General features: G+C 39.7%; 1 protein-coding gene across 1 annotated transcript in view; it reads left to right on the top strand.

Annotated features, from left to right (window-relative positions):
* Window positions 1-5,271: 5,271 nt before the first annotated feature.
* The window catches only part of TNNI3K (TNNI3 interacting kinase), an 84,293-nt gene continuing 70,188 nt past the window's right edge, over window positions 5,272-19,376 (top strand). Inside the window, exons 1-5 of the mRNA XM_075424219.1 lie at window positions 5,272-5,629; window positions 6,661-6,769; window positions 11,995-12,080; window positions 13,604-13,701; window positions 17,129-17,239. Of these exons, the coding sequence (XP_075280334.1) occupies window positions 5,560-5,629; window positions 6,661-6,769; window positions 11,995-12,080; window positions 13,604-13,701; window positions 17,129-17,239 (474 nt within the window). The 5' untranslated portion in view covers window positions 5,272-5,559. The remainder of the gene's footprint in view (window positions 5,630-6,660; window positions 6,770-11,994; window positions 12,081-13,603; window positions 13,702-17,128; window positions 17,240-19,376) is intronic.

Raw genomic sequence — 19,376 nt, 5'->3', positions numbered from 1 at the left:
ACTCCACACTTTCAGGCTAAATATTTTTCTTGTAAATTTTAGAAAGTGGATTTTGGTCAATATTAGCCATAGGTAATGTCAGCAGGCTTAATGAATTTATTCCACAGGTATTGAAATACCTGGATTTGTAATATTTTTCATTTTTAAAGTACAATCAAGGTTAATGTAATTTTTTACTAAAAGCATTAAAAATTGTATTTTATTTAATAGAGCCCTATCATTTTCCCATATGCTTTTCTATCATATAGGGTTATGTGTGTGGATGTTCGCACACACATGCTGTAAGTTCATTTTTGGACTCCACAGTTAGGAATAAGCAGTGTTGTGTATAAGCTTCCACTAATTTCCACTGAGCCACAGGAAGCGCATGTTTGCCCATGAAATTTCTAATGCACCCATAGTCATTTGTGGTCTTTCTTACTCTCAATAAAATTATAGTTGTGAAGTACAAGGTTGGAAAGTTCATGGAAATACTGAGAGCAAATCGGCCGTGCCATAGAGAATGTTAGTGTGTGAAGACTGGTAACAGTATTGGCGATCTGGGCATCCATCTGTCAAGGGCTAGCGGAGTGTAAAAATTAAAATACGCATCCATTGCACTTTGTGGAGTTTTGGTGAAAGGCTGTGGTAGACATGAGGCATATTATTCGGCAGGTTTTTTTGTCAGTTTTAAATGCTGAAATGTGGCTTTACCCCATCAAGCTACAGAAAGTCAGCTAGCTTTGTTGATTTTCCTGTATCCACTTCACAATAAAATCTGAAAACCTGGAATGAATACCCTATGTGACTGAAGTCACTAGTTTTGCTTTTGACTTAAGCAGGGGCCAGGATTTTGCCCCTGGCAAACGTGTTGATGGAGTAAAGGTTTCTAGAGTCCACCAGTGATCAGAATCTCTGATGTGAAGCAGAACAAGAGCTGCCGAGCTCTGGTGGAGAGCCCTGACAGCGAGTGCCACGGCCCCGCGTGCAGCTGCCAGACCTTCGCGCGGCTGCGCACCTTGCTGCGCAGCTCGTTGAGTCGCTGGGTGCCGGCTGAGCAGGGCAGCAGCGGGCAGAGGAAGCACCGGAGCTGCAGAGCGCAGGAGTGGCTGCAAGGAGAACAGTTAGTCTGTAGCCGATGTAACGTCGTTTTTGAGTTAACACGATGTTTTTGTCAAAAGGAGAGAAAGAGAGGAGATGACAGATAAGCGAGTATTTGTATGTATCCTTGATGACACATTTGAAAAATAATGTCATTGTTAGGCCTGAGATAACTCTGCAGTGTATGTATTGCAGCAATTTATGAAGTGTGCATTTTTTAGCTATAACAAATTCTAGTGCTTCCAGCAAGGGCTCTCTTGTCATGTGATCAAATGTTATTAAAATCAAAAGGACTTCAGGTGACACTCCCTGACTATAACAATCTAAGTTTGATGTACACAGTTTGTGTATGTACTTTACTCATGTACCATTTTACAAACTCTAACTATCTTTCTTTTTCACAATCTGCTGTTAAGGTAGATGACAGCAATTTTCTTACGCAACCAGCTGGGATAACTTGTCCCAAGGAAATTGAGAACCCGTGCAAGGCCACACAGTGAAATTTAACAGCAAGATAATAGTACACTGTTACAGGGTTGCTGGTTTCGAGTATCAGATGGCGAAAACACGACCGTCACGGCATCCTGGCCTGTGATTTTCCTCCAGTCTGAGTAATACAGGATGCAAGGCTGAAAACGACAGGCAGGTAGGACCTGCTAAGAAGAGGAGGCATCTACTGAAATTTGGAGTTTGATTTTGTTAAGGCCTGGTGAGTTTCCTAGATGGATGCAGTTTTTATACAGGCCTTTAGGTCATTGCCTGGCTCCATCTATCCTGAAATGCAACTCGGGCTGGTACAGTCTCACATAAAACCAAGTTGAGTGTTTAACGATTGTATGCATGTCAGCTTTATTTAATTAGTTTTGTTGTGTAGTGCAATCATAGGGCTCATAATGAACATCATCTTAATGATTTCCCTGAATGCTTTGAAAGCATGCCATAATGAACAGAGATTTAGTCATATTGTATATATTACACTATGAAATTTGAGAGAGGAGGATTAGTTCAGTAACCTTTTAGGCAGGAAATTGAAATCTGAGAAATTGGGCTCTTAAAAAAGAACACAAGGGAAGGCAGCTGAAATAAAAATGAGCAGCTGAAAGGTGTCTGTGCCAGAAGGATTTAGGGAGCTGGCAAAAGAAAGTAAGCTCCAACAATCATTCGGACCTGCGTAGAAACATTCTTGACTTGGGCAGGGAGTTTGTCTGTGCTGGAGCTCAGCAGTTCCAGCCTCTTCTCTTTCCTAAAGCTCTAATGCAGTAGCTTCGTTTTCTCCTCCCTGCACATGTGGAAGATTAATCCCTGTGCAAGCGCCACTGTAGTATCGTGAGAACAAAAATAGCGGTACTGTTCTTCTGTGCACTTCTTTTAATCCGCTGCCACAGAGAAGCCATTTCAAACACCTGTTTCATTATAAGGGCTCCAGAGTTCCTTGCACTTGATTTTCATAAAAATGCGTTTTCTTTTAATGTCCTTTTCACTTTCTGTGACATATCTGAATGTCACCAGAATGACACTGAAATGTATAGGAGCAACTTACAGCCTCTCAAAGTAAATGATGGATATGGATGTGTTGTATTTAGTTTGAAATAAAGATAATTTCAAAAGACTTAATCCTGCAAAGGCTCCTGATGAAGGACATTTAAAATCAGAAATAGGAAAATAATTTTTCATGTTTCTCTTGTAAGATTGGACATGACAGCATGTCCAATCATAGAACTGCAATAAAACTTCTAAAAAATAAATCAAAGACATTTGTACAGCTCAATATTCTGTAAACATTACAGCTGAAGACTTTACTCACTGAAAACCTTCCTCTTGACATTTTAGTGCTACTTGTGTAGATGTTAATTAGACCTGGCCTCACATGGCAGTCAGCGCAGTTATCCCTTCGGTTTGCAAACAGTCTGCAAACAGGCTGTGCAATTATTATTAATTCTTGTCTTCCCCCCCCCCCCCCCAGTTTCAGTTGTTCTGTAACTGCTTCACACAGCAATTCGCATGATGTGAATGCTTCAAGAATTCGCCTGAAGGTTGCTTTCCCGGTGAACAAAGAAAGGTGTTGCTTTGACATCGCTGACTGACCGGATTGTCCTCCTGTGCCGTAGTTTCCAGGGGTCTTCCCTGAGTGTCCGTACGAATGAATCTTCACCCACACACATGTTTGCAAAGAGAGAATACAAATACGGTACAGAAACTGATGACTTCTTTTTGATGTATTTCCATGAAGTAGATGGTACTAGAATATAAATAATACGCAAGGCATTTACTTCATTTAAAGCACATGATTTTGTCTCTGTCTTGTCAGGGAAATTTAATGTTCTTACTTTATAAAGCTGTTGTATTAAAATGCATTTTCTGTGCAGAAGTGAATGGAACATTTCTTGGGCTTTGGAGTCTGTCCTGCTCCTGTTTCTGTCATAATTTGCTCGGTCTGGATGGAAGAAAAGTCTTGTTCTTCAGGCCATGAGGAGTGACAAAACCTGTTTCGTCAATTCCAGGTTTTTTTTCCTGACATTTGACTCCCCGCTGTGACTCATCACTCCTCACCTCACTTCTGATGAGCATCCCTTTGCTACAAGCGATTTTCCACTAAGCTTGTAACTGCCCTAGAGCTGCTGGATCCCACCTCCGGTTACCGGTTACCGTCACAGTATGGGAGCCTCACCTCCCCTCCTGTCACCGCACCTTACCTCACCTCACCACTGGGCACCTCTCCTCCCGTCACCCCACCTCACCTCACCACTGGCCACCTCTCCTCCCATCACCCCACCTCACCGCTGGGCACCTCTCCTCCCGTCACCCCACCTCACCGCTGGGCACCTCTCCTCCCATCACCCCACCTCACCGCTGGGCCAGGAAAGGGGGGGTTCCCTGGGCCAGGGAGCTGTCACAGGTCTGCTTCAGGCTATCCCGTGATTTTTACCTAAACTGATAAACTTACCCCAAAACTCTCTAGCAGGTGGAGAGCTGGCCAAAACACTTGTCTTTGGCTGCGCAGCCACAGCTGCATTTTAGACATTTGAAGGAAAAAAGGAGCGCCAAGCTAACAAAAGCAGCGGGAGAGAAGACGCCTGTCTGGGTGCTGCAGCTCTTCGGGTTGCGCGGCAGCTAGCTATGGAGGGCAGCTGAGGGGCTGAGGCCTTCCTGCAAATATTTGGTTGAATATCACAGGTCATATTGTCAAAGCAGTTCAGAGTCTTCTGAAATGCGTCCCTGGGTTTATGTGTAAATCAGTGCAAATAAATGGATGAGCTCGTGCTGTCAGGAGCAATCACAGGAGGGCAAGTTTGTTTACAAGGGGATGCAGCATGTTGAAGTTTTTATGTATGTGTATTATATTTACATATCTTCTTGCCTGTAATCCTTAACTGAGAAAACTAAGCACATGTACATAGAACAGCTGCCAAGGTCAATCCATACACTATAAATATACAAATACTTATATAAATATATATATAATGTATAAATTTATATAAATATATATAAAAATATACAAGTATATGTGTATCAAATAAACAAATTTAAAAAAAAAAACAATAAAAGGAGGAAAAGAGATGAGTACAGAAACCAGCATGAATCCCATAACTGGCTGGCAAAATATGTGCAAAGTAGTTCGATTTGATAGAAAACACAGGGAAATGGATCTGAAAGGGGCAGGCAATAGACGAGCAGATCTGTGCTGACCGATTACTGAGGAGATTCAGGCTGTGAGAATGACAAGCAGTGTTATTTTGCTATTAACCAATCTTTCTCAGTTCTTAAGCTCAGACTCTTACAGGAATGCATCTGTACACACAGTTTAGATTATTTTTGTCGTGATGTGTTTGCGTGTATATGTACCCACACAGCGCCCGGTTTGCTCAGCTCATGCTTCCAGCTAGCCAGATCATGGGGGTTTGACTACACTACTGCGGCACTGGGTCCAAGATAAAATACTGGCAAACAGGACAAATCAGATTGAGCACAGATTTTAGTTACATATCTATACAGATCCTGGTCCTCAGCTGTCTTGCGCATGGTCTGCTTGGAATATGAGCAGAGCAGCTTGACTGTGTCCTCGTTCACTTCTGGAGCAATCCTGCCCGAAGCAGGAGCAGGAGCAGAGCAGCCTCAAGCCTTCCCCCCCTCCTCTGCAGGTGTGCAAGCAGTGTCGGCCCAGCTTCCCCCGGGCCGTGCCCGTCACTGGCATCCTGCTCGCGGGCTCAGCCGCCCCGCCGCTGCTGCCCGTTGGCGTGGGGAGGGTGAATCTCGGGTGTGATTCTGGAGGGGCCCGCAGAAGATTGCAGAGTAAACGTACTGAACTCCGGACAGGCAGCTCATTTCCTACCCTAAGGCAGTGGGGCTTCCTTAGCATGCCAACACGTACAAACATGGCCAAACTGCACCAAGCCAGTACTCCGATACAACACGGTCTGCGCTTCGGAACGAAAATACCCAGATGCTCCCAAGCCATCCGCTATCTTAGGACACCTTTTAATGTTTGAGATGAGATCATCTCTGGCCTCTCCAGACTGGGGACCCCCAGCACTCTCTGGGGATACTCAAGGTATGCTTGGGATTCAGCTTCTTAAATTCCTTTTTCTCTACAAAATTCGTAGCAAGCTGCCAAATTACTTGCTTCCCACCAGTTTTTGGTATTCAACAGACGAAAGCAAATGTTTCTACTGAAACAGGCAGTAGATTTTTAAGCAAGCTGATTAGGTACCTTTATTATTTTTTTACGGTTGACAGCACAGACTGTTTTGCTCCGTGTCATTGTTGCATGACATTCCATTTGGCACAGGGTTTATTTTTAGCTGGAGACTATCAAAAGTATTTTTCAGTAGGACTGTCACTGCTCTTGAACAAGGAATCATATTACGGCAAGAACTTTGCTGAAACAAAGAAGATACATTGGACAAATGGGAAATTATAAATCCAGACCAACCCAAACTTGCACTGGTAATTAATATTGCCTTTTTAAATGCAGTATACCATACATCCATCTACAAGAAGCAAATGATCTTTCAGGAAATAACTCATTGCTAGTTTACTCTTAAGTTCAAGGATAAGGTATTGTATTGCTCTTGGTTTACAAGCAGAATGGCTTAACCCAAATGGCATATACAATCCGTAAAAGAGGGCAAAAGCTAGTAAACTGAATTGCTTTGTGCAATTGTTTAAGATCATTTTAACTTAGATTATTATGTTGATTTTACTTGTACTTCATTAGAAAAACCTTTAAATTTCCAACCTTTTTATGCTGTGTGTCTATGCTAAGATGTAGGAAATAAGAACTAACCAATGCAACCTAAGGTTTAAGCTTTCTCTTGTTCAAGTTAAAAATATTTCTGATGAGGATTCATGTGTATTAGTTATCTATGAAATCACTATATATATGTGTCTGTATTGGTTGCAGCAAGAACAGTTTAATAGCTGTAATATTTTAAAATTTCATACTTTAATAGAAAAATATATGAAATGGTACAATTAGATGTTTGAAAATCAAGTGCTTTGGTTTCTGGGACATTATGATTTGAGTTCCTGTTTTTTACATGTTTTGAAGTGTTTTATGAATCAGGGTCTTTTTGTTGTTAGATGAATGGAAGAAGAAAGTTAGTGAATCATACGCTATAATCATAGAACGATTAGAAGATGACCTGCAAATCAAAGAAAAGGAGCTGGAGGAACTGAAGCATGTTTTTAGGTAAAATATACTGGAAACCTATTTATGAATGTCTTTCAAACGGGTACTTGCTGTTAAACAGCATTCTCAGTTTCAGGTGTTTTCTTTTGGAAGGAGTTTCTCGCCTACGGAATGTGTGTTCTTTAATGTCTATTTCGGGGAATATGGCATTACAGTTCTGGGCCAGAGTCCCACAGTACCAGAATTAATAGCTGTTAATTACTAATGCCAGTATTTTATAACAAACATCTATATAATTTTGTAAATTAATTTGCTTTAATGGGATGTCTAATTCAGTTTTGTACTTTTCAGTTTTGCTAATGTGTTGCTTCAGGCAGGAATACTGCTGAAGTAACAAATTTTAAACACAAAAGCAGATTACCTTCTGAGAGTGAATTTACAAATTCATGAATTTACAATTTATTATAAATTCATGATTGTAATCACTTTCTGAGGACAGCACATGCTAACAACAAAGTTCACCCAGCCAAGAAACATACCTGCAATTTCGTTATCTGAAAAGCTGAAATAGGTAAACCACCCAGCTCACTGACTGTGAATAAGTTAAGAAAATTATCAGATAAATAATTTTGGACATCAAAATCACTTGAAAAAATAGGGGATTCTAACCAGAAATAAATCACAGCTCAAAAAAGCCAATCTGGTCACATAAATTATTCATCATGCTCACATTCAGCTAGCATAATTGTAACTGTTTGAGCCTGGTAAGTGAAAGAGGATGCTGGGCCTTCACTGCAACGTGCTGACCACTTTGGCCATGATCCAGTAAGGTACTTCGGTACTTTTCTCATTTTAAGCCTGTTTAGTAGTAAAAGTAATTATCTTAACAAACTGGAGCCAGAGTATTCTTTATTTTAGATAAGCAAGACAACTGGGTATATGGCGCTTAATTCCTGCATTAGACACAAGAAAAAAGAAACAGTTAGCTTTAACCTTAGCAGACCTTTGGGAGTTCAGCTTATCAGTCTATCTTACTGCCCTGTGTAAGGCTCATTACAATATCAGCCAAACTCTTCTTCTTAGATAAAAAGCACTGCTCTTTTCCATGGAAGAAGTGGGAATTCGTGATACTGGGTACATTGCATTGGAAAGGCTTTTTTTTTCAGTCAGGCTTGAGGAATCAGACAGTAATTTCAGTGCCAAAAGCTGCCTTCACCCACTAGTGATGAAATCAGTCAGATTTTGTGAGTGTCTAAAATCCAAATATGTGTAAAAAATCGGCCTTGACTATACGAAAAACTTTTCTGCAGTAGCAGTGGCTATTTTTGGAAGACTTCTCATCTCTGAAGTACCAAAGGAATTAGGCTTTTTTCTCCCACTATTACAACAAAACTATTTATTACAAAAGGTTGGGGCTGAGAAACTAGATGGTTCTGGGAAGCTAAGGCAAAGAATGTAATTTGCCTGATGGAAATGAAATAAGTAGCTGTTACAGTCCCTGCTCTGAAAGATGCGGAACATAAATAGGACAAATGTGCCAAAGTGTAGCAGAGGAAAGAACTGTCAGCATCCCCATTTTACACTTAGGGAACACATGCACAGGTCAACGGGTAATTGTCCAGTGCCACAGAAAAAAGAAACAAACAGTTGCAATAGTAAAAAGCAAATTTATAAGTAGCGCAGCACCTGTCACTTCTTGGATAGACATTGTCTGTATTCTATTCCTCTATCTCAGAGCTGTTAGTGCACCCTAAAAATGAAAAGTCAGAATTTCATTTCCCTAAAACCTTCAATTACGTCTTCAGAAAAGAATTAGGAGGACACCTGGATAAAACTGGGCCCTGAGTGTAATCGTTTGAATTAGTTTCCGTTTTCAATGGAGGACTTTGAATTCCAGGTTTTAATATTAAAAAAATTTCAATGCAACATTTTCCCACAAAAACATTAAAATTTCCCCGGTTTACAAGAACTCACGTTATATTAAAACTGAATATTGTTAAGAAAACAAACTGAAACTTTTTCATTATTATTTTTCAAACTGGGAGAAGAGGAAAAGTTAAATATATAGCTAAAATGGTAAAACCTGGATTCTTAACTACACATTAAGTGCTAGGAATGTGAATTTTTATATGTAGTTCTACAGATGAAGGTTGAAGCAGGAGACATGACTATACAGCTTGATAACATTCTGTGATCTTGAGACTTGCAGAATTCATCCTCCACACAAAGCAATCCGCCCCTCCATGCAGTCCCCGCAGTGCCTCAATACGTACGGTCCGTACGTCCGTGCATACCCAGCACATTACAGCAAAGGCAAATTAACTAAAAGGACTTGTTTCCCAGAGCCTGGAATTTATCTTTCCCTCAATTGCCACTGAAGGAAAACCTGAAGAATAGGTAAGCCTTAAATCACTGTCATTAATCACAGTATGCTGGAGAAGAATTGCACAGAGATAAAACTTATTTGAAGACTGCAATTTTATTTTTACTGAGCAAAACATTTTCCACATTAGTAAAGTGGAGGTGGTAGATGAAGGGCTGTCAGCAAACAAAGTAAATGTGATGATAATGTATGAAAAAAATGTTCCATGCAAAAGCAGTTTACATTTAGGACATAAAAAAATGAGCTTCCATAACAGGTGTTACTCATCATCTGAGGAATGCGTATAAAAATCTAGACTGATGCAAGAATTAATCTCACCGAGGCACACAGTTTTGGCAAAATAAGGCCAATTTTGCATTTATAAATAAGTTCTATGCTTTGTTTTTGTCAGGCCCATATCCTCTTCAAATCACACACTGTTCCTGAACATTATAAAACACATAGTGTCGACAGCAGGCAATCAGGAGTTTCCATCAGAGTGGTCTTTCTGATAGAAAAAGTGTTTTCCAAAAAGCTAGTTTTCTTGAGAAAAAAATTGTCAACATTTCTCACATGGAAAATTTTTTTTTGCATATTTAGTATTTAATTACAATTTAATTTAATTTTAGTTTGAATGGCTGTTTACTTACCAGCACAATACTTCGTATGACCATCATTCACACCACCATCTTCTTCCGTGGGCGGGCATTTCTGGCGCGCACACCGGCAGTACGGGTGCCCCCCGTCCTGCCCGGGCCCCGAGTGACCGTGGGGATGGGGGCTCTGGGTGCCTCAGCCCGAGGAGATCCCGCCCCACACCCTGCCCGCTGAAGAACACGCTCAGAGCCTGGGCTGCACCTTCCGTGGGTTGTAACATGCCACTTTGTGAGGTAATGGCTCTCAAACCACTCCACTAAACCAGAAGAGTAGCTTTCGAATCCTGGAAGTTAAAATGGTTTCTTTCAAAATAAAACCCAAAAAATGTGGGGGTTTAACATTTCCAAATTAATTTTGTTACACTTCATAGAAAAGAATATGAAAGCACAGGTTTTATTCCTGGTTTAGAATGAAGACAGACATTGAACAAGCAGGATTTCTTTTATGATAGACTTAACTAAGAGAACAGAAGCAAAGACAAGTCTCTGTCTTTGCAGTTTAAATTATATTTAAAGAACAAATTATTGAAATACTTATTGAAGGAAAAGGCCTAAGTGTCACCTTGCTTAACAGAGGTCATCTTGCTAATGGGAGCTTCGCGTAGGTTTATATTTTAAAAGGAGAGAGAAGTACTAAAAACTTCTTGTTAGTTGTCACTGTCTTAAACATATCGAACAGTGCTGCTCACTCGGGGTGGATTTATAGATATACAAATCTAAGCGCTCTGCTAAACCATGCTCTTTGGAATACTGATACTGAATGGAAAAAAACCCAAACCTACTGAAAGACTGAAACTAGCATTCTCCACAAAAATGTTAATTGCTATGTGTATTCAATTTTCAACAAATGTAATTAGTTAGAATGTTTGACAGAGCAGTAACGAGGTAATCTGTGCTAAAGGAAAACCGTGAGACTTGATGGCAAAAGCGAAAAGTATGGTAATCATTTGATGATCTGTAAATAAAAATAGAGTGATCATTTTCCTTCACACTTTTCAGAGTCTGTGTTCACTATTTAAAAAATAAACGTGACTCTTCAGGCATTCATTTTCTAAGAAAAGCCATAGTGCATGTTTAGCTAGGACTTACAACCAGGGGTGGGTACAGCTCCAGCTATGGAGAGGTCGCTGCTCTCCCATAGCACACGGGGCTTCACTCCAGCCCCTGCTGTCCAGTTCTCCCAGACCTCAGACGCTCACAGGTCTTCTTGGGACTTAGTGTGCCGTTAGAACTGCAAACCCTCGGCCAGAAATGGAGCTTTTGGAAAGGTGACTTCATTCCTCAAAATGCTTTAGAAACATTTTTCCTTTAATCATTGCCAAATTTTTTCTGAGCGGTGTTTACCTTCCATCCACGTATGTGCCTCCGTAGCGTTTCCATGCCAATGTTTCCATGTTGTCCTGGTTCAGCTGGGCTGGGGTTCATCTTCACAAGGAGCTGGTCAGGCTGACCTAAACCAGCCAATCAAATGGGCTGTTCTATACCATGTGACAGCAGGCTCAGTATTTAAGGGCGGAGCTGGCTAGAAGAAGGGGCATTTGCTGCTTGGGAGTCAGCTGAGCATTAGCTGGTGAGAATGTGGCATTCTGTATATTCTTTTTATCAGTAGTACCCTTGTTATTTTCTTCTCCCTTTGCTGTTCTGTTAAGCTGTTTTTATCCCAATCCACGAGTTTTGCCTCTTCCTGCTGATGCTCCTCCCCATCGCATGAGGACAAGGGCAGGAGTGAGAGAGCAACCGCATGGTTCTGTGTTGCCAACTGAGGCTAAGCCACGACACATGTGTTGACTGTATAGTGTTTCTGTGATCTCATTTGGGGAACGTAAACTTACTTTCTGAAGGGCTTTGTCAGGTTATTTCTTTTACTTTGTTTGTTTATCTTTAGTTCTGTGCATGTTCTGCTCATCAATTTAGAACAAATACACAGATTTTCAAAATATTTCTTAGTTATTATTGCACCAATAAAAGCTGGGTTTGTATGGGTTATTTATATTTCTAAAGAGTCTTTCCTCTTTTTTTCTCTAATTTAGCCGAATTTAGAATGTGCATAGCGTGACTAAATAGTAGGATTGTTCAGAAAACAGTAAATCTGGACTACTCACTTGATATCAGTAAAGTATTTCTAGATTTACAGTGTAAACTGGGTATAAATTTACCCCTGCATCTCAAAAATTACATGGAGATTTCTCTTTTAAATTTTTTTCCAGATTAAAGAAACTGTGCTAAAGGATGAAAACAGTAATCATCTGTAAAATCTCTCTTTTCAGCTCTGATGAAGCCTTCTGCAAAGTCAATTTAAATTACCGCACAGAAAATGGGCTCTCTCTTCTTCATTTATGTTGCATATGTGGGGGTATGTGTTTGAAATATGATTTCTTTAAACATTTTATTTACATGGCTAGTGATTTATTCTGTCTAATAACTGTCAGGAAGACAGTATTTGCAGTGAATTTCATTGTGTGGTCCTTGTTGAGAGTTGGATAGGCGTCTGTAAGCATTCCTCTAAACTCTGTTGCCAAGGGGGCAAGATTTCTTGCTCTGTGTGTTAGTTAATCCATACTCAACTTATACTATTGCTCTACGTTCCTCCATTCTGTATGTGGTATAGACTTCAGGCTAGGGAGCTAGTTTTAGCAATACTTTGTGATATGTATGACATCTATTTTTCTAGTATATTGGAAACATCTGTGTTTTATTACCTCGTAATTAGAAGAACAACTCAAATGCTTTAGTGAAAAATATCAGATGATAGGATTTTTGCAGATAGCAAATCAGAGTACACAAGAAAAGAGTGCAAGATGTCTTCTGGGATGTTCATAAAAGCACACTAATGGTGGAATTTTCCACTCCAATCCACATTGCTTCTCTGTTATCCACATAGTGAGTCACTAGTTCACGCACACACTTTGCACTTGTTATGACCCTGCTTCGGCAGGGGGGTTGGACTAGATGACCCACAGAGGTCCCTTCCAACCCCTACTATTCTGTGATATTCTGTGATAAAATTGTCAGCAGAAATTGTCTGAGGGGGCAAAGAGAATTTTACCCTAAGGTTTCAGCTCTGTGAAGTACTTACTAATAACATGCATAAGTGATTTGCTTAGTCTTAGATACTACCCTGAAGGAGGACCTGATCCTGCACTGCTGAAAACAGAGTGGATCTTTACTCTTAATTTCAGAGTGCAAGATCATATGCGAAGATGACATCAGTACCTGGTAACATTAGAGCAATTGGTGGGAATGCAGAGAGGAAGTTTAAGAAAACATACAATGTTAATTAGGTACAGTTTGTGAACACTTGAAGGAGGGAGAGAAGCTATTAGATCCAACATTGTCCTTGATTACTGTTGTAAGTATTCCTCAGGCAGATACATTTTTTGAGATCATCACTGTGCATCAGTGAGGTAGGAGTAATACTACTTGCCCATGCTGACGTTCATTAGCATCCCTCAGAACGACTGTCACTGTAATAATGTTGTGTAGAGGGGGAGAGCAGTGCTTCCGTTCTGAAAGGACAAAACAGGTAAGTGTCTGAGAAACCAGAGATTCCGGAAGAATCTGCTAGTTTATGGAGTTCTCTGCAGCATGGTCTGGATGTTAAGAGCAGTTTGCTGCTTTGGAAATTCAACTATCCTTAACAAATTCTTATCAATGTGTGAACAAACAGTGAGCCAGTACATGGCCAGATCTGCAGCTGTCCCCGTGGGTAAGGAGATGGTGCCTAGTTCCATTTTGAGATATATTTTATGACTTTCCTCGCATCAGAAGATGAGCTACCTATTTCTCTTTGCTTTCAAACTCATACAGAGGTTTCTTACTTCATCTGCATGTTGTTTTCTGTAAATGACATATTTTTTTCTGATTTTCATCCTAAAGGTAACAAATCACATATTAGAACTCTTATGCTAAAAGGACTGCGCCCATCCAGATTAACAAGAAATGGATTTACAGCTCTACACTTGGCAGCTTATAAGGTAAATTATTTTGAATAGAGCTGATGACAAGAAGTCAGAACTGTGCAGCTAATTTGTCCAAAATACCTAGCTGAACTCTCTAGTTGCTAGTTCTGGTGAAAATATAAATTTCACATTTACAGTGCATGGGAAAATGACCTACAAAGAGCCCATGCACAGGAAATCTGCATGTGTGTCTGAAATGTCATCCATGAGGATGTGATATTGCTTTGGAGATATTGATTAAATCATGTAATGCAACTCAATAAAGGAGTGTTCTTTTATTATAGCTATTAATAGAAACAATCTCAAAGGAATTTATTTTACAATTTCTCTTTTTTGCTTATTTTGTTGTTCCTCCTTAAGTTCCCCAATTCATCTTCAATATTAGTTTTCTTTACTATTACATTTATCTTGTAAGACTCAACAATAACAGTAGCAAGGAATAAAGTGGACAGAGACAGCATTTTCCTAAATAATTCTTTTGATTCCGATTTTAAGATGGAGCATTTCAGAAACTTAATCTATGTATAGACTAGCCCCAAAAGCACTTAGCTTTTTAGAGAGAATTGAGATCAAAATTAGAAGTTTATATTCTAGACTGTAATGTCTAACCCTTGTGTCCCGTAGGTGCCACAGGGTCATAACAGTCTGTGTTCTGCAAAGCTCTCATGGCAGATACCATTCTGATCTGCTGTATGTTTGGGGCTGATAGAAGGTTAAGTAGGTTAGCACCTATGTGCCACTCTTGATGTGTAAGTGGTGCTCCTCACTCTGTTGCAAGAGGACGCACATGTGGTAGATGGTCTTTAATCCAAATACACAATCCAAATGCAGCAGGAATCATCAGTCAGTCATTCTTCTCCAAAAGCTCACCTGTGGAAGAGAAGGTGGTTTGCTTCTATCAGGTAATAATTTGATAATTAGAAAAACTTGTCCAGAGAGAAGACCAAAGTCTCTTGGAGAGAATTCAAGCTCATATTGTCAGTTAGCAGGCTATGGCTCTCCTGGAGTGAATGTGCAACCAGCTTTCTGGTGGAAATGAACAGGAGGGTCATCAGAACAGGGCAAGCAAAGGGAAAGCCTGACATAGGCTGAGTAATGATAGTATTGTCTGGGGCACGTGGCATACAGTTGAGTGTGTTACTTGTGCGAGGAAGAGGCTGAACCCCCAAGGCAGCAATGTTTCAGCTATTGTAGAAGGGAGTGGGAGTGGAAAGAAAGAGATGCAAGCAGCACCTTTTGTAATTTTGTCTGAAGATGGGAAGACAGACACCCTCTATTTCCACTGTCTGCTATGGACAAGCTAAGCCAATTTCCTGCTCCAAAACCTGGATTTCATGAATCCCATCACTGGAGCTCTGAGCTTGCCCCGGGTGTGTTTAGAGAGGTGGTTGTTAAATAGGCTGAAGACTCAATCATGGAGCTGGATACCTATAAGTTATAATGCTGTGGATGCCTTATGATCTGCAGCCCCATGGTGTAACTCTATACTATATTACTTACTCTATAAGCTGCCTCTCCTAGTTACTATCACAGAAGCATTTGCTATATCTTGCATAATGTATTGTAATTCCTATGTTACTTTACTTTTACAACCACTGGTACCAATTAGATATGCAAGCTATAAAATTATGGCAATCAAATCTTACACATCATGGGATGAATGATGGTTTACAGCAATCATATAAGAAACTTTTCCACATGCACAATGTTGCATAATTAGCCAATTGCATAGAATAATTTCTCTGCCTTTCTTTAATATCAATCTCAGTGAATGGCTTCCAATTAGTAATTTAGTTGGAAAAAAATCCTTTATTCAATAGGACTTTTACAATAGATTTATAGGATCTTTTAATTACTTGGGAACAGTTTTCATTTTGCTATCAAGTCTTGTTTTGTCTGTTTTCCCTGCACTGTAATGTTTATAAATCTCTTGAATCCAGTTAGGCAAGAAACTGTGTCATCAACTTATTTAATCACTGAAGTCATGTGATACAATATCCAATATCTTTTTCAGGTTGCATAAAGCTAAGAAAACTAGTGTGAATTTTGGGATATAAAAGAATATGCAATATAACGTTTCTCCCATAAGTGCCATTTCAAGACTTTAAGATTTACTCAATGACAGCTTTTGTTGTGCTCTTTAAGTAAAATGTAAGGAAGCCTAGAGATACCTCAGAAACAATAAAGCAGTGTATATTAGCGCAGCCTCTTGGGAAGCTCCTTGACTTCTTATCTGTAATCTGAATATTTTGTGGCATTTCATAAGAGTGAACTGCACTGAGTCACTAATTAAATAGAACATGTCAAGATAATTCAAACAGCCTGTCTTCCCAGGCTGTATGCTATCCAATCCATACTTTTACTGTCCCTTATTATAAAAAAGAAATTCCTAATATTTCCTGAAAATAGGAAAACCGTTTCAGTATGAACATATGTTATGCTTTCACAGACATATTTTAACTGCTGCTTCTCTGGCATTGGTTCATTCTTGCCCTTCTTTTAGTGTCTGCTCTGAAGAGGTAGAGAACAATGAGGGAGTTTGGAGCATTTCGCATCTCTTTTGCCCCTGTGTTGTATGCGTTTCTTCTTAGGAAACAATAAAAATGGGTTGGAGAAGGCTCATCTCTGGGCTGGATGATGGTGGAAGGCTGAGTTGGAGAAGGCTCATCTCTGGGCTGGATGATGGTGGAAGGCAGATCCTCAAGAAGGGAAAATTATGATAGCTCTAGTTGGTGCAGTTAGAACAGGTGTTGGTGAGAAAGATGGCCTGGTTTCTCCTGCGAGTTCTGTCACTGCTCCCAAAGAAATCATTTCACTCCTGTGTTTAACTTCACTATCTGTAAAGGAGAATTTATTAATGGTCGCATTGTCTGGCCATTAAGACTCTCAATGTGTTTCCCAATTTTGTTTCTATTACTGTTATTTGCTATTGCCCATTGCTGTTGTTATACTTGGAAGAAGTCATAGCAAAAATCATGTGCATAACAGGAAAGAAGTGAAATGATATGAAAAATAAGCTCACAGTTCAGAATTTGGCATACACGCTGTATATTTGTCCTGGGAACTCCTCCGGTGCCCCTCTATGTTAGGTGCTGTAATATTTTGACATTTAAATTTAATGATGTGAGCACTTAATGGCTTGAGACTGAGAGATCTTTAAAAACATAGTAAAATCAGAATAGAGACTGTTTTTAAAGATGCAGGATTTAGCATAGCAAAAGAGAGCCTTCTGGCACCCAAGACAAATCTTCCCTCCACTCCTTTCCTTGCACTCTTGTGCTCCTGAGGTCATGGTCAGTCCCTTTTCATGAAATTCTGTGATTGTGTGTGAAATGCTGCGGTGTGATAGGGAGGCCTAGTCATGTACAGCTCTTTGGCTTCCTCCCTGCAATGATGAGAGCTGTGTCCCAGCAATACCGAGTTTTGTATGCGTGCCTCTTAGGACAATGCAGAATTGTTAACAGCGCTGCTGCACGGTGGAGCTGACATCCAGCAAGTTGGGTATGGAGCCTTGACAGCCCTTCACATTGCCACAATCGCCGGTCATCATAAGGTATGTTTCTCCTTTTCTGTACAGGAAGTTATAGAATTGAGTGCTAGTATTAACATTGTTTTATTTGAGATTGATGCCTTTCTAAACAGAACTCGGAATACATTTAGTACTGAAAATTTTGTTTAATTTTTTGTACATTTTGGGAAATCTATATCTGTGCACGTATTTTTACATTGAACAAACATGCACAAAGGACATAGATCTGTTTTTATGTCTCTTACCTTAATATAAATGTCTTTAAAGTCTTGGCAAAAAATGGCATTTTTTTCTGAATATCAGAAGTGTTAACCAATAGATGTGATGGAATGCATTCATATGTGTTTAGGATTTCTGAACCTGGATATGGAGTGAGGTTTCCAAATACTGTCATCTTCCTGAGTGTGAAGGAAGCACAGCGAAAGAGTTTTATTCTCTCTTCTAGGTCTCATGGGCTCTCCTTCACAGCTTTGTGATTTTTTACTTCAGAAAGGGACAGAAGTTCAGTTTAGAGCTATATTATACTTCAGATTAGTGTAGAGAAAATTCTTGTCAGGGTAAGTCTAGTGTGAATCTCAAGCATCTGTACTGGTAAGTCTCCTATGGGTCTGAGACTTATCACTATGGCGAGCAGAGGAAGGCAGGGAGGGATGAGATTCCTTTGATGCCTATAATCACGCCCTTCACTTTCTAGACGTGCTGTCAGTCACGAATCTGTTTTCTTATCATTTACCACCTCAGTTCAGTCATATCACACCATCTCATCTCTGTCACCCTGGCAACAGCTCACTCAGTGTAATTTATTTTTTTTAATCTCGTAAAGTTCTGTGTGTGCAAAAGTACCTTGCTAATGAAGGGTTTAGACTGTAAGCGTACTCATGAATTCAGGTACTTTGCTTTTTAGCTCTTTAGGGTCCATTACGCAAGTAAAGTTTTTGTCCTCTTGAGTAAAAAATTAAAACTTGGAGTGCTGGACTAATATTTAGAGACAGAAACAGCAGAATTATTTAAAGAGATAATCAGCAAAAAAAGCAAGAAAAAATAACCAAGTACAGAGAAGGAAATATAGGTGATATTAATACTTGCCTTTACAGTGTGAATTTAGTTGTGCATCTTGGACTTATAAATTCACTTCAAGTATAAGAGTTTGACTGGATGACTAGAACAAAGCGTGTGTGCAGTTTTTGACAAAAGAACCTCTATGTATGTACATGGCAAGAAAGAATACGTGTCTTATGAACTCCTAAGTTACAGCAGTCACTGAGCTTATTGATGTAAAGAAAGCTGTCTCTTCTGCTACGTTTTCAGTCAATGAACATAAACACACACAAACTATTTACTATACATATGCATATAGAAAGAGTTACATAATTATACAATTGAAAGAGGGAAAGGACTTTTCAAACAGGCAGTTTTGTTGGGGTATTAATAACTCTAGAAATTTTCTATGCTGTCTCCAGAAATCTACGAACATTTAATTACTTGGTCTGAGAAAGTATTATGAGGCTAGCCACTGAAGTTCAGCTGAGGAAAGGCAATACTTCATTTATGCAGTTTAGATTTTCTTTAACTTCTAGTTTCTGTTTGGTCTGAAGAAATTCTCACATCTCTAGGTCAGTAACAATATGCTAGATATTCTCTTTTATTTAGGCTTTCAAAGATGCTGATAGATCCCTACTGGAATTTGCAGTCAGGATTTTAATTTCAGGTTAAGTTAATTACATACCTGAATTACTTTAAAGCTGTTGAAAATGGTACCAGGCACTCTTTGACTTTTTTGCACTTGATACCTTTGGGTATTTCACTTCATGCATTAGCTGCACATATACGTAGAGACAGTACCTAACATCACAGCAGTCATTGCAGGGCTCAGTTCTTTTGAGTCTATGGGCACTGATGCAAGTAATGATACCAACAGTAGTCACTGGGAGAAACAAGCCGCGCTTTGCAAATACAGCACTTTGTAAGTGCAGGTAAGAACTGTATACCCATAGTAAATTTTCTGCTATAGCTTGGCTGCAAAAGGCTGCCTAATGGTGAGAGGGAAGGAGGCAGAGATTTACTGGAGCAAGTTTTAGTGCTAGTTACTCTTATGACTTCGTGGTGAGTCCTATGAGGGGGAGAAGTCTTGTCAATTAGAAGCTCCCCCTACTTCTAATGG

The sequence above is a fragment of the Opisthocomus hoazin genome, chromosome 6, assembly GCF_030867145.1.
Source record: "Opisthocomus hoazin isolate bOpiHoa1 chromosome 6, bOpiHoa1.hap1, whole genome shotgun sequence".
NCBI lineage: Eukaryota > Metazoa > Chordata > Aves > Opisthocomiformes > Opisthocomidae > Opisthocomus > Opisthocomus hoazin.
Note: the sequence above shows the minus strand (reverse complement) of the source record. Positions and strands in the feature narration are given on the sequence as shown.